This window comes from Sinocyclocheilus anshuiensis, unplaced genomic scaffold, assembly GCF_001515605.1.
Source record: "Sinocyclocheilus anshuiensis isolate Anshui unplaced genomic scaffold, SAMN03320099.WGS_v1.1 scaffold253, whole genome shotgun sequence".
In the NCBI taxonomy this organism is placed as follows: domain Eukaryota; kingdom Metazoa; phylum Chordata; class Actinopteri; order Cypriniformes; family Cyprinidae; genus Sinocyclocheilus; species Sinocyclocheilus anshuiensis.
In genome coordinates this window covers 154,137-168,023 of record NW_015537969.1, presented here as the reverse complement: position 1 = coordinate 168,023, position 13,887 = coordinate 154,137, and the positions used below count along the sequence as shown (strand labels likewise).

Sequence of the window (13,887 nt, the reverse complement as noted above, 5' to 3'; positions counted from 1 at the left end):
GGTGCCTCCCATTTCTCTTGATCATTGCTGAGATGTTTCTACACCTTGATTGGAGTCCACCTGTTGTAAATTAAATTGATTGGACATCATTTGGAAAGGCACACACCTCTCTATAAAAGGCCTAACAGCTGACAATGCATATCAGAGTGAAAACCAAGCCATGAGATCAAAGGAGCTGCCTGCAGAGCTCAGAGACAGCATTTTATTGAGGCACAAATCTGGGGAAAGCTACAAAAAAATGTCTGCAGCACTGAAGGTTCCCAAGAGCACAGTGGCTTCCATAATTCTCAAATGGAAGAAGTTTGGCACAACCAGGACTCTTCCAAGAGCTGGTCGCCCAGCCAAACTGAGCAATTGATGGAGAAGGGCTTTGTCTAGACTGGTGACCAAGACGTTGATGGTCACTCTAGTTGAGCTCCTTGATCATATATGCAGATGGGAGAAACCTACAGAAGGATAAACATCACTGCAACACTCCACCGATCTGGGCTTTATGGCAGTGTGGCCAAACTCAATTCTCTCCTCAGTGAAGACACATGAAAACACACTTGGAATTTGCAAAACAGCACCTAAAGGACCCTCAGACTCTGAGAAACAAGATTATCTGGTCTGATGAACCTAAATTCCAAGCATCGTGTTTGAAGGAAACCATGGCACTGTTCATCACCTGCAGAGTACCATCCCAAAAGTAAAGTGTGCTGGTAGCAGCCTCATGCTGTGGGGGTGTTTTTCAGCAGCAGGGACTGGGAGACTGGTCAGGGTTGAGGGAAAGCTGAATGGAGCAAAGTACAGAGATATCCTCAGTGAAAACCTGTTCCACAGTGCTCAGGACCTCAGACTGGGCCGAAGGTTCACCTTCCAACATGACAATGACCCTAAGCACACAGCCAAGGCAACACGGGAGTGGCCCAGCCAGAGCCCTGATTTGAACCCTATCGAACATCTCTGGAGAGACCTGAAAATGGCTGTCCACCGACAGTCCCCATCCAACCTGACCGAGCTTGAGAGGATTTGCAAAGAAGAATGGCAGAAAATCCCCCAATCCAGGTGTGCAAAGCTTGTTGCGTCATACCCAAAAAGACTCGAGGCTGTAATTGCTGCCAAAGGTGCTTCAACTAATTACTGAGTAAAGGGTCTGAATACTTATGTAAATGTGATATTTCAGTTTTTTTCTTTTTAATAAATTTACAGACATTTCTAAAATTCTGTTTTCACTTTGTCGTTATGAAATACGGAGTGTAGATTAATGGGAAAAAAATGAATTTAAACAATTGTAGTATCAGGCTGCAACATAACAAAATTGAAAAAAGTGAAGGGGGTCTGAATACTTTATGAATGCACTGTATGTATGAAACTCCCTCCCCCCACAGAGAACACTCTCCTGTTTGATTAGCAATACAACAGTTGCCATAGGAACACCTCATTGTGCTCAGTTTCGATGGTAATGGCTGCAACTGTCAGTTAGTTGTCTCCTAGTGTGACTGAGATTAAAAATGTCTCAAACAGTGACAGATTCATGTGCCCTTCATAAACCTCATAGCTGTCTCAAGTTTTTGTTTTAATGGAAGTCACTCATGTGTTTTGCAGGTGTCTCTAAGGAGGGGGCAGGAGCTATTGATGAGGAGGATTTTATCAAAGCATTCACAGACGTCCCCACGGTTCAGGTGAGACACTTGCATGTAAATGAAGGAGGTGTTACTCAATTCCCTCAGAACCTAGTTACAATCCACCCGTGGCTTTCATAACATTCACATTTGATCAAAGGCTTGGAATTGTTTGATCTAAAACTGGTGTCTCTCTGTGCGTCTCTCTCATTACATAGATCTACTCCACACGAGACCTGGAGGATAATCTGAACAAGATTCGCGAAGTTCTGTCTGACGATAAACATGACTGGGACCATAGAACAAACGCGGTGAGTACAACATAGAGTACACGATTTAAACACTCATGCAGGTAATTTTGTCCAGTTAAGCTGGTTGATATGGGGGTCGCCTTAGACTTACACAGATTTGTGTGTAAAGATTTGAACACATTTGCAGTTACTAATGCCACATTTAAAAAAAAAAAAGTGCTTTTTGTAGTCATCCATTATTAATTGATCAATTGACCTTTCGCAAAGACCCACCTCCCTTCGTTACTGTTGTTATGTCCGACAAGCCATGCCGCTCTCATGTTCTCATGCAGTAAAAAAATACATCGTGGCCCAAAGAGAAAACTGAGAACACGCCGACAGTCAAGACACAGCAGGTTACTTTTGGTATGAAACAAAATCTCCGCTTTCAAATTGTCAATATTTATTTTTTTTAATTCAAACAATAAATACTGTTCTCTTTCAAACAATCGCTCGGTATCTCACTATGGGAACGCCCCCAGGCATGATAGACTATGGAAGCACCAGTTGCACCACATCTGTCCAAAGGACGGACCAATCACAGCTCATGACAAGGAGCCCACCACTTCTCCCTATATATACAGCTGTGATCCCCGAAACGGCATTCTTGTTCTCTTCCCCGTGAAGACTTTCCTTCAGGACCTAGGCTGCGCTGCTTTCAGTTCGTAGACGTACTGTCAAGGTTGATATTGCCGAACGCAGTGTAGTCAAAGAGAAAAACAAAAAAGAGAAAAACTGTTGCGGATTTTCTGCTCGTTACTGAGATTCTTTGCTTTGCTGTTATTAGTGGTGTTTCCTATCCTAACTAATGCGTAAAGGCGAGCTAAGTTTAGGGGATATTTAACTCACCATGTTGGTGTCCAAGGTCGCGGTGGAGAAAGGCAAGGATGCCCCTTTGCGCTCATATCTGGCAGCATGTGGATTCCTGATCTCGGGCAGGGATTCGCATCTGATGTGTATCGCATGCATGGGTGTCAAGCATGCCCAGGCTGCGCTGGCGGATGCGGAAAGTTGCTCTCACTGTCGTGTAATGCCGGCCAGGATTTTAGAGAGAAGATTTTGAGTGGCGGCAATTTCCAAAGACTCTCTGCTGTCCCTCCTTCGGCAAATGGGGCCCAACCTTCTCCCCTGCGTGATCTTTCTTCGTGGGGGGATATTATGGATTCGGAGTCCCCTGAGTTTGCACCGCTTTTTGACCAGCAGTTACTGGCGGATGGCGATGAGGTCGAGGGAGATGAGGAGATGCTAGCTCGCCGCCTCCGAGATGAGCCAGATGATGAGGAGGATGATGCTATCCTGTCTGCAGCCCCAGTGTCCAGGCCCGTGAGCGCGCAGAGTGGCGATGTGGCGTCTACGGTGGTGGATTGCGACCTAGTCGAGGTCCGTAAACGTGCTGCAGCTAAGCTTGGCATCGCTCGGCCTGTAACTCCCGGGGATTGGGCTCTCTAACCCTTCCACAGTCGAGCCGTCAGTGGCTCACCACCTGCATCCGAGCAGGCGGACCACTCTCTCAACGGCCAGCCCCTCCCTCCCTGGGAAAATGGAGCGCTTCACCGCTTCCATGTACCAGAAAATGTATAAGTCGTCAGCACTAGCGGTGAGGGCACTTAACGTCACTTCATTGTTGATGACCTATCAAGCGAATTACTGGAGGAGCTGGGTATGCAGCTAGACGCCGGTAATCCGAACCTAGCGGTCTGGGAGGAGATCTGCAACATAACAGATCTCAATCTACGCACCTCACGTGGTGCGGTCAGCTGCAGCCGTACCATGGCTCTCACTGTTGCAGGCGAGAGGTTGTTGTGGCTAAATCTCTCGAGCATTGGGTACAGAGAGAAATTGGATTTTCTCTACGCTCCCTTAGATTCGAGCAGACTGTCTGGCCCAGCTGTTGGGCGATAAGACCGAAGTACGACCTCCAGAAGAAGGAAGGAAAAGCGTTTGACATCTGTCTCCCACGTAAAAGAGCATCCCGTCCCCCTTTTCCCCCTCGGCCTGTTCCTCCGACGCAGAACAGGAGATTTTTGAATATGTCCAGAACTGCAAAACCCCAGAGCGCAAAGCAGGCAAGGCAGACAAGTTTGAGTGGAAAAAGAATGTGGTATGCTGAGTTCAAGCACAAGTTCTCAAGTGTATTGTTACAAAGCACTGCAGCCCCTGGGTTCAAAGCAAATAAAAAATCCTCTGTCGCATCCAGGCTCAGTGCCGAGGGCGCAGGGAGACAAAAACACAATAATATCAAAGAACCGAGAGAGAATTCAGTCTCTGAGCCACACAGATCCTGGCCGTTTTTCTCTCTGTTCACTAAATGGCGCCAGCACTCCATCTATGGAATCGGTTCAACAGAACATCAACCGTGCTTCTGGCTCTTCATCAGGAGACGTGGAGAGAGCGTTCTGCACATCTGTGGGTCCTCGCAACTGTAACCAAAGGTTACAGGCTTCAGTTCGCTGTAAAACCATTTTTCATCCTTTCAAAGGGGTTATAGCTTCTGTAGCATGGGGATTCAGCTCTGGATTTGGAAGCAGAAATATCCTCCCTCTTGGAGAAAAGCGCTATAAGACGAGCTCCAGTGGGGGAAACAGAGGGGCTATTACTCCCGTTATTTTTCTAATTCCAAAGAAAGATGGGGGTTTGCGCTCGATACTGGACCTGCGTGCTCCAAACAAGCACTTAAGGAAGTACAAATTCAGGATGCACACAGTCGGGGCTTTCACTCGTTCAATCCACCGGGGCAATTGGTTTGCTGCGGTCGATCTCAAGGATGCTTGCTTTCATATAAACATCTATCCTGCACACAGGAAATATCTCAGGTTTTCCTTTCAGAACAAAGTGTACGAATTTGTTACTCTCCCGTTCAGGCTCAGCCTAGCTCCGCGCGTGTTCACCTGGTACATAGAGGCAGCGTTATCTCCGCTGAGACACAAGGATCTCAGAATATCTGCTTACTTGAACGACTATCTGATATGTGCTCATTCACTGGAGCAGGACACTGAGATGCTCACGTCTCATCTCACGAATCTGGGGTTCAGGATCAACTATGCCAAAAGCCAGCTGATTCCGTCCCAGGAGATAGAGTATCTAGGCTTGCGAATAGACTCGGTGGCATACCGCGCGCTATGCTCTCGGAGAAAAGGATAACGGTGTTTTATCAGTGCCTAGCCCAGCTTCATGTGGAGAAGCTGGTCTCGTTCAGGACCTGTCTCCTACTTAGTGCCGAAGCCATCATGCCCATGTCCGTGGTCCCGCTGGGCTTGCTAAAAATTAGGAACTTTCAACGTTGGGTAGCGGCAAGGCATCTGTGTCCTCGTCGGCACCTCTCACGCAGAGTGAGAATTATCACAGATCGGAGAGAAGGATAACGGTGATTTATCAGTGCCTAGCCCAGCTTCATGTGGCGAAGCTGGTCTCGTTCAGGACCTGTGTCCTACTTAGCGCCGAAGTCATCATGCCCATGTCCGTGGTCCCGCTGGGCTTGCTAAAAATGAGGGACTTTCAGCGTTGGGTAGCGGCGAGGCATCTGTGTCCTCGTCGGCACCTCTCACGCAGAGTGAGAATTACCACGGAGTGCGTGATGGCTCTTCATCAGTGGAAAAACCCCTGTGTATTCTGGACAGGGGTTCTGCTGGGGGGCGTGTCTCTGAGAAAAGTAGTGACAACGGATGGGGAGCTGTTTTTCAGGGCAGATCGGTAACCTGTCGTTGGATGCCTCCGCTTCGCAGACTTCACATAAACATGCTGGAGTTAATGTCAATCTTTCTAGCCCTGAAGCATTTTCGCTCATTCTTGGAAGGTTTTCATGTTCTAGTCAGGACCAACAACACGACGGTGGTGGCATATATCAATCGCCAAAGGGGAACGTGTTCGCTGCAACTGCACAATCTGTGTCTGGTGTCTGGAGCACCGCGCATTTCAGCTCGCTGCACGCAACGCACATCCTGGGAGTCCTGAATGTTGGAGCAGATCTCCTGTCAAGGGCCAACCCGTTATACGGGGAATGGGTACTCCACCCGCAGGTTGTGAATCAAATTTGGGAAATGTAAGGCAGAGCTGCCGCAGATCTCTTCGCCTCACGGGCAAACACAAAATGTCCACTGTATTTCTCTCTCAGGGACGAAAATGCGCCTTTGGGTGTGGATGCGCTGGCACACCCGTGGCCGAACGTGTTGCTATACGCATTCCCACCGCTGAGTCTAATTTCTCCCACTCTAGACAGAGTAAGGGAAAACGGATTATCTCTCCTTCTGATAGGCCCTCGTTCGTCGGGGAGGCTGTGGCTGGCAGAGATTGCCCAGCTCCTTCGGGGAGAGCCCTGGGACCTGCTGTCACAAGGGGGGGGGGGATTTTTCACCCCCACCCGGAACGACTCAATCTTTGGGTCTGGCCCGTGAGGGGTTGAATCTAAATGCACTTGGGCTTCCCCAGGAGGTTATAAACACTATACAGAGCGCAAGAGCTCCATCAACGCGCATGATCTGAAATGGTGGGTCTTTAAAGGACTGGTGTACTCGTAAAGGAGTTATTCCTTTTCAGTGCGCGGTGAGTGATGTTCTCTGCTTTTTGCAAAGCTTACTGAACAATGGGAGAGCTTTCTCTACTATTAAAGTTTACCTGGCTGCTATTTCCGCTTGCCATGTAGGTTTCGAAGGAGTTTAAGTGGGTCGGCACGCTCTTGTGTGCCGTTTTATGAATGGAGTGAGGCATTTGAGACCAGTGTCAAAGCGGCTGGTCCCGTCATGGGATTTGTCTATGGTCTTGAATGCTTTAACTCAGGCCCCGTTTGAACCTCTGAAGAGTGTTCATATTAAGCTCCTGTCTTTGAAACCGGTCTTACTACTTGCTTTAGCCTCAGCTGGTGGGGGAGTTACATACCTTGTCGGTTTATCAAGCATGTCTAAATTTTAGTCCGGATGACAGCAAAGTTACGCTGCGGCCAAACCCGGCTTTCGTTCCCAAAGTCTGTGATTCAGCTTATAACTGCTCTGCTTTGGAGTTTTTAAACCTTCCTCCATTTTCTTCTTCAGAGGAGAGGAAATTGCACACTTTGTGTCCTGTACGACCGTTACGCTATTATGTAAACAAGACAAGATCCTTCAGAAAGGATGATCAGTTATTCGTTTCATGGGCCACTCATTGTAAGGGTAAGCCGATCTCCTCACAGCGCCTCTCCCACTGGATGGTGGAGGCGATTGAACTAGCCTATACATCTATGGGTCTTCAATCCCCAGAGGGCCTTAGGGCCCATTCTACACAAGGTATTGCTACCTCATGGGTGTTGTTCAAGGGGATTTCAGTGGTAGATGTTTGTGCGGCGGCAAGTTGGACTTCCCCGCATACATTTATCAGATTTTACCATCTTGATTTCACTGCACCTTCATTGGCTCATGCAGTTCTTAAAGTTGGCTCTTTGGAGAATTGAAAGGTTATATTTCTTCCTTTTCCGAGTCTGTTTGGCGGCTTCGGAAAGCATGCGTTATGGGAGTTGGCTATATCATTCCCATAGTGAGATACAAAGCGATTGTTTGAAAGAGAACATTAGGTTACTTGCGTAACCCGGTTCTCTGAGAACAGAGCGAGGTATCTCACCAAGCTTCCCTACTCGCATAACACGGGGGAAGAGCATGCTTAGAATGCCGTTTCGGGGATCACAGCTGTATATATAGGTAGGGGGTGGGTTCCTTGTCATGAGCTGTGATTGGTCCGTCCTTCAGACAGACATGTGTAATTGGTGCTTCTGTAGTCTATCACGCCTGGGGGCATTCCCATAGTGAGATACCTCACTCTGTTCTCAGAGAACCGGGGTTACTCAAGTAACCTAACGTTTTGTGGCTCTTTAATGTGTCATAACAGATCGCTGTAGTGTCTCATTTCAAGCGGCTCATTAACCAATCATCTCTTCCTCTTTTCTAGTTATAGCATGAAATAAACATGAATGAACATACGAAGGTATCTTGTTTCAACCGTGGAAAGACATCAATACACACCATTTTGCAAGTTCAAGTCCATCGACGTTAATCTACTCTCATGTCTGGTTTGATTGTCAGACAAAAATGGCAGATTCAGCTTTATGATTGGTCAGATCACCTGTCAATCAAACTCCCTAGTCTAGTGCATTGAACTGACCGTCAGTTGAACTAAAGTGACTGTTATGACAGTTACCAAAATAAAGGAAGTCAGTTTAACTGGTCATGTGGTCTCAACATGGTGGCCCATGTGAGAGGACCTGCTTTATGTAAAAAAAGATGGTTTTCATTAGGTTACTGATTTAACTCTGTCTATGTTTTATTGATTTCTTAGTTTAAAAAAGTTTTTAATGAGGAAAGAGTAAGCAATTCTTCACTCAAAATTTTCTGCTCTCTTTAAAGGGGGTCATATGATGCGATTTCAATTTTTCGTTCTGACTCACGTAAGTACGTTTTCATTTAAAGGATTTGCCACTGATGATTCAAACACGAGTTTTGGGCAGTAGAGTAGCACTTTTTTGATGAGTTTGTCATTTCTCTGATCACAAATGCAGACAGAGTTTTATGTTTACGCGGCGCGATGCAATGCAACGCAACGCGTAAAAAGACAGTATAAGTCATTATAATCCGTAATTATGTCCCCACTGGATGCAACAAATGCCTCGTTTGTAATGGGTTTTATGTTTTTCTCATAACATTGTTTTTCTATGTCTTTATGTTTATGTGATCTCATGATCACGGTAATTATGATATGGCATGATATGACGCACCTTTAGACCGTTTTCCAAGGCTGCGTGATATTTTAAACCCATTTAAAAATCATAATAAAGCATAATGCTATTATGAATATACACGTTACGATTTAATTAAATATATGCGATACTGGTTTGATATATGCGCTTTAATTATTTGCATTTATTATAATGCGTAATGTACGTTAGCTCTGTTTATAATACATTATGAATTTTAACAGTTTTGTTCAGTAAAACCATATGATTGCTTGCTTTTGATACTCTATTTGAACTAATTATTATTGCCTATTTGCTATTATATATGTATTTTAAATCATTGTAAAGGCTGTTGTTCGCTTAAGTCTGTTTTTATTACTGCAAAAAATTAATTATAATAATTCGATTAATCGTTAGAATAAGCGACTGATTACTCGATTACCAAAATAATCGTTATTGACAGCCCTATTTATGGCATTTTGATTAAACATTACAAGGCTAAAATAAGAAAAAGAAATGCATGCATGGATACATTGTCCACAATAAGATCTATAATATCCATTCACAAAATACATTTTTGTTTCATGCAGACTTAAGCACATCGACATTGTCTCCATATTCCACTTACAATTGGCTGAATTTGTTTACTGAACAAATATTTGGTGAAATGTGCTGTTATTAGTGTTTCCCATGACAATGTCAATGTTCAAGAGGTGATGTCATTAGGATGCACCAGACCTAGAGTTTTCTTTGTGATCATACATATGATTCGTTTACACTTCATGTTTTAAACCTCTATTCAACATTTTATGGAATTGTACAAGGAATTGTAAGTTTCCTGGCTTTTATCTAGTTTTGCTTATGCATTTCTATTCAGTTGTGACAAACCCTCTTTGATGTGGTATCATTCCCCCTCCCTTTCCCTCCACAGCTAAAGAAATTCCGATCTCTGCTGGTTGCCGGGGCAGCAGACTATGATTGTTTCTACCAGCACCTGCGTCTGTTGGATGGCGCATTTAAGCTGTCGGCAAAAGACCTGCGTTCTCAGGTGGTGCGGGAGGCTTGCATCACGGTGGCGTGAGTGTCTAATGGCTCCTTTCCACTGAGCGGTACGGGTCAGTACAGTACAGTACGGTACGATTCGGGATCGAACACCCTGATCCAGCTTGTGTTTCCACCGCCAACAGTACCCTTACTTGATAGTCGTGGTGTATGCCGAAAAGTAGCGATCGACGATAAAGCGCGACATTAGCCGTTTCTCAATATGACATAAAGCACAACTCTAAAACGCAGTTTTAATGAACAATAACAGCCATTATGAAAGTATAAGTACAAAGTATAAGAGACTTATATGAGGAAATAAAGACAAAAGCAAACAATTCAGTCAAACGTATGCTACAAAGTCAGTGCTGTACTACGATAAAGTTCAAAATAAATATATAAGTTAAACATAACTTTGTGCTCAGCCAAAACGATATGACCAGGAACAAATAATAGATTTGTGAGACTGCGAATGCCTGTTAAATTTACCCAAAACGATTGTATCTCATGTTTAATCACTACAGAGACATCAGAGCCAGCAGCAAATGTCGGAAGGACTAGCCGAGCTAAGGCTGCTCTAGGCGGATACATGAGCATTGAGCGCCCGGTGATCGCCTGGAGCTCCGAAATCGGCATAGCAAATTTTCAAATAGGCGCTATCTTTTTAAATAAACCGCAGATTTGAGTTTTAAACAACCACATTCTCGCCTTTCATGACACAATAACAGTAATATTTTGAAAATAATGCGGGTTTTTGGGCAATGACGTTTCACAAGTCCACAAGAACGCATATTGAGTAACAGCTATTGTCTGTGTGAAAATATAAAATTATAAAATACACTTATATTTTTTTGTGTTTGCGCACTCTGATGTAAATAAGCCCAACACTTATGGACAGCAGAGTGGAACGAGTGAAGGAGAAACTTTATCCCCTTGTAGCACGCAAAAGTGACGATTCTAGTCAACCAATCAGCGTTCTGCAGTGAGTTTGGCTCCACCCTTTTGGTACCCCATGCTGTGCTAGGTCCCCCAACGGAAGGGTACCAAAAAAGTGGTATGGTACAGTTCGCTATTTTGGTACAATTCACAACTTCTGACAATGGAAACGGACATAATTGCGTACCGTACCATACTGTACTGAACCGTACCGCTCAGTGGAAACGAGCCATAATTGACTTCTTAAACAATGTGAACTCAAATCTCTGGCACTAGAACATTGTATGTGCATGGTATGTAGATTATTAAGATCTTTTTTCCATCAGCCACTTAATTAAGTGCTGGAGACAAGGAGGTGACAAGAGCAAAGCAATTCCCATTTCCAGTCAAATGAATTTTGATTTGTGTGTTGCTTTTTGTTCATTGTAAAAAAACACCAATTTATGTTTGTGTCTTTGCAGGCATCTTTCCACACTATTAGGGAATAAGTTTGATCATGGAGCAGAGGCCATTGTTCCAGTGCTTTTCAATCTTATCCCTAACTGTGCCAAAGTGATGGCCACATCTGGCACAGCAGCCATACGCATCATCATACGGGTGAGAAACAGTGGTGTGCATTAGTTTGTTGTGTCTGACTGCACTGTGTGTGTTTGACCATATGTTTTCATATTTTCAGCACACTCATGTCCCACGTCTAATTCCTCTCATCACTAGTAACTGCACGTCAAAGTCTGTGTCCGTCCGGAGGTGAGAACTACTTAAAACTACTTCAACACACTACAGCTGGGTCAAAACAGAGGAAAAGTGATCCGATTTACTTTTTTACTTTTTTTTTTTTTTTTATTTACTTATGTGTGTGTGTAAACCCTGACATTATTTTCCAGGATTCTTAGATGAATCGAAAGTTCAAAAGATCTTTTTTTTTTTATAGAAATCTTTCTAACAATGTAAGACTTAACTGCTACTTTTTATCTTTTCTTTAATACAAAAAGTAAAACCTGAATGAATTATCATCAGTAATCAATCTTGAATAATCAAGAATAATTAAAACTTGAATCACCAGTGATTGTTTCTCACTACTTGCTTGAATTATGTTTATATGTACAAATATTACAGTACATAGTAATATAGGGCAACTTTTTTTCTTCCTGTTTTTAATGAACATTTTTCATCATACAGTGTAAATGATTTGAGGGATGATGAAACAAAGAAATTTCCAAACCAGTGTTCGACTTAATTGAAATGGGCAGTTTGAAAGAACTGATTTTTGGAAATTAGTCCAGCTTCTCAACTCTTTTGCTAATGAGGATCAAACCAGACAACCTATTAAAAATAAGTGTCTTAACATGCTCATACTTGCAAATCGGGAATCTAGTCTGCCTGCACAGTCTTTAAGAGATGTAACTGGCTAAATAAAAAGCACATTATGATTTTGTTAAATATTATATTTCCAACAACTGAATATTGCAGTTTTTATAAATATATTGTAAATATTGAATTTATCTCCCAGGCCTTCTGAGCCCTTTGCAAGTTTACAGACATAATGAGCACATTCATTACTGAATTCACTTTCTTCCTCTCTCTGTCTGTCAGGCGCTGTTATGATTTCTTGGATCTTCTGCTGCAGGAATGGCAGACTCATTCTCTGGAGAGGTACCACCACAGCGCAGGCTAAACTAGAGCTGCCTACTGGTGTTGAAAGGCCAAAACTGCTCTATGTAACTGCTCTTTCTCTTTCCTCCGTGTCTCAGGCATGTGGCTGTGTTGGTGGACAGTATTAAGAAGGGAATCAAAGATGCAGACTCAGAGGCTCGAGTGGAGGCCAGGAAGTGAGTGCTGTCCACAAATGACTTAATGTATTTTGCCGTTTCCTGTTGTGTTTCATCTCCTATGTTGCTCTCTCTCAGGACATACTGGGGGTTGCGGGCTCATTTCCCCGGGGAGGCAGATTCTCTCTATAACTCATTAGAATCGTCCTATCAGAAGACACTTCAGTCGTGTCTAAAGAGCTCAGGCAGCGTGGCGTCCCTGCCGCAGTCGGATCGCTCGTCCTCCAGTTCGCAAGAAAGCCTTAAGTAGGAATATCTCACTCGCCCTCATCTGACTATAGCAGAGACCACCAGTATACAGTGAATTTGAAAAAGAGCTCTGTTTTTTTTTCTCTTCTTTTTCACAGTCGGCCGCTGTCAAAGTGGTCAGCTGCTCCAGGCAGAGGTGAGATCCTTACGTGTGTGTGTGTGTGTGTGTGTGTGCATGTATTGTGAAAATTTGTATGGGTAATTTGATGCCTATTGTGTTCAATGACTTTAAAAATCTATTTTTATATAAAAAATGTAATTACTGAATTGAGAAAAAGGTCAATATTTTAGGTCCTGACAATTTATTTTACACTCCTCACCCATTTTAAACACCTCTTTAACCTAACTACTTAATTTAAAGTTTAATTTTAAGGTACAAATATTCCATACATAAAAATTCTAAAGGAATTTTCTAAATGCTGTTTAAGTTTGTATGAGAGAGCACAGGATGTTTAACTGTAATATGTGATAGTATGTGTAAAGTATGTGATTACCCATGTATGTCACATGTTCTGCAGCAGGGTTGTTATTGTTAACTAAAACTGAAACTTATTTCGAAATCTAAATATTTTTTGTTAATTGCAATAAGACCATATAAGAACTGAAATTAAAAAAAAAGCTAAATAGAAATATTTTTAAACATGGTACAAGCACATAACAGTTAATAGAAGTTAAATGAAAATGAAAGCTGAAATATAAAAATAAAAGCCTTGAAATATCAATAAATACTAGAATATAAATACTGAAACAATACTGGTTCACAGTGAGAATGTTATAAAAAATATCAATGTAAAAATGTAAATGTTTGCTTTTAGATTCCACTTTTCATGCTTATTTAAATAAATGTTGCATACACATTTTGTTTGTGTGTTTATTTTAGTGCCTGCTAGTTCAAAATCATCAGGATCTCCAGGCTCTTTGCAGCGTTCCCGCAGTGATGTGGATGTCAACGCAGCCGCCGGTGCTAAAGCCAGACACAGCGGACAGGTTGGAGGGGCGGGCCGAGTCACGACAGGCCTGGCCCCTGGATCATACGCATCTCTTGGTAGGAGCCACATGAAGTTGATGCACAGTTTTACCAGATTTGATTAACTTATGAATATGCAGAGCTCATACATGTGAATATACAGTAGGGCTGGGTAAAAAAAATCTCATTTTTGCGGAACGATATCGATTCATAAATCCCAAGAATCGATTAGTCTAGCCTGTTTTCAGTTAATGGACGGAACATTGAAGGGCACCTCCCA

General features: G+C 43.3%; 1 protein-coding gene across 22 annotated transcripts in view; it reads left to right on the top strand.

The window, feature by feature from the left end:
* The window catches only part of LOC107669402 (CLIP-associating protein 2), a 65,305-nt gene that overhangs the window by 25,732 nt on the left and 25,686 nt on the right, over positions 1-13,887 (top strand). For all 22 annotated transcript variants that reach the window (XM_016461713.1, XM_016461626.1, XM_016461765.1 and 19 more), the window contains 10 exons: positions 1,588-1,664; positions 1,823-1,915; positions 9,517-9,662; positions 11,024-11,159; positions 11,239-11,309; positions 12,156-12,215; positions 12,314-12,391; positions 12,470-12,637; positions 12,739-12,776; positions 13,521-13,685. In XM_016461713.1, the coding sequence (XP_016317199.1) occupies positions 1,588-1,664; positions 1,823-1,915; positions 9,517-9,662; positions 11,024-11,159; positions 11,239-11,309; positions 12,156-12,215; positions 12,314-12,391; positions 12,470-12,637; positions 12,739-12,776; positions 13,521-13,685 (1,032 nt within the window). The remainder of the gene's footprint in view (positions 1-1,587; positions 1,665-1,822; positions 1,916-9,516; positions 9,663-11,023; positions 11,160-11,238; positions 11,310-12,155; positions 12,216-12,313; positions 12,392-12,469; positions 12,638-12,738; positions 12,777-13,520; positions 13,686-13,887) is intronic.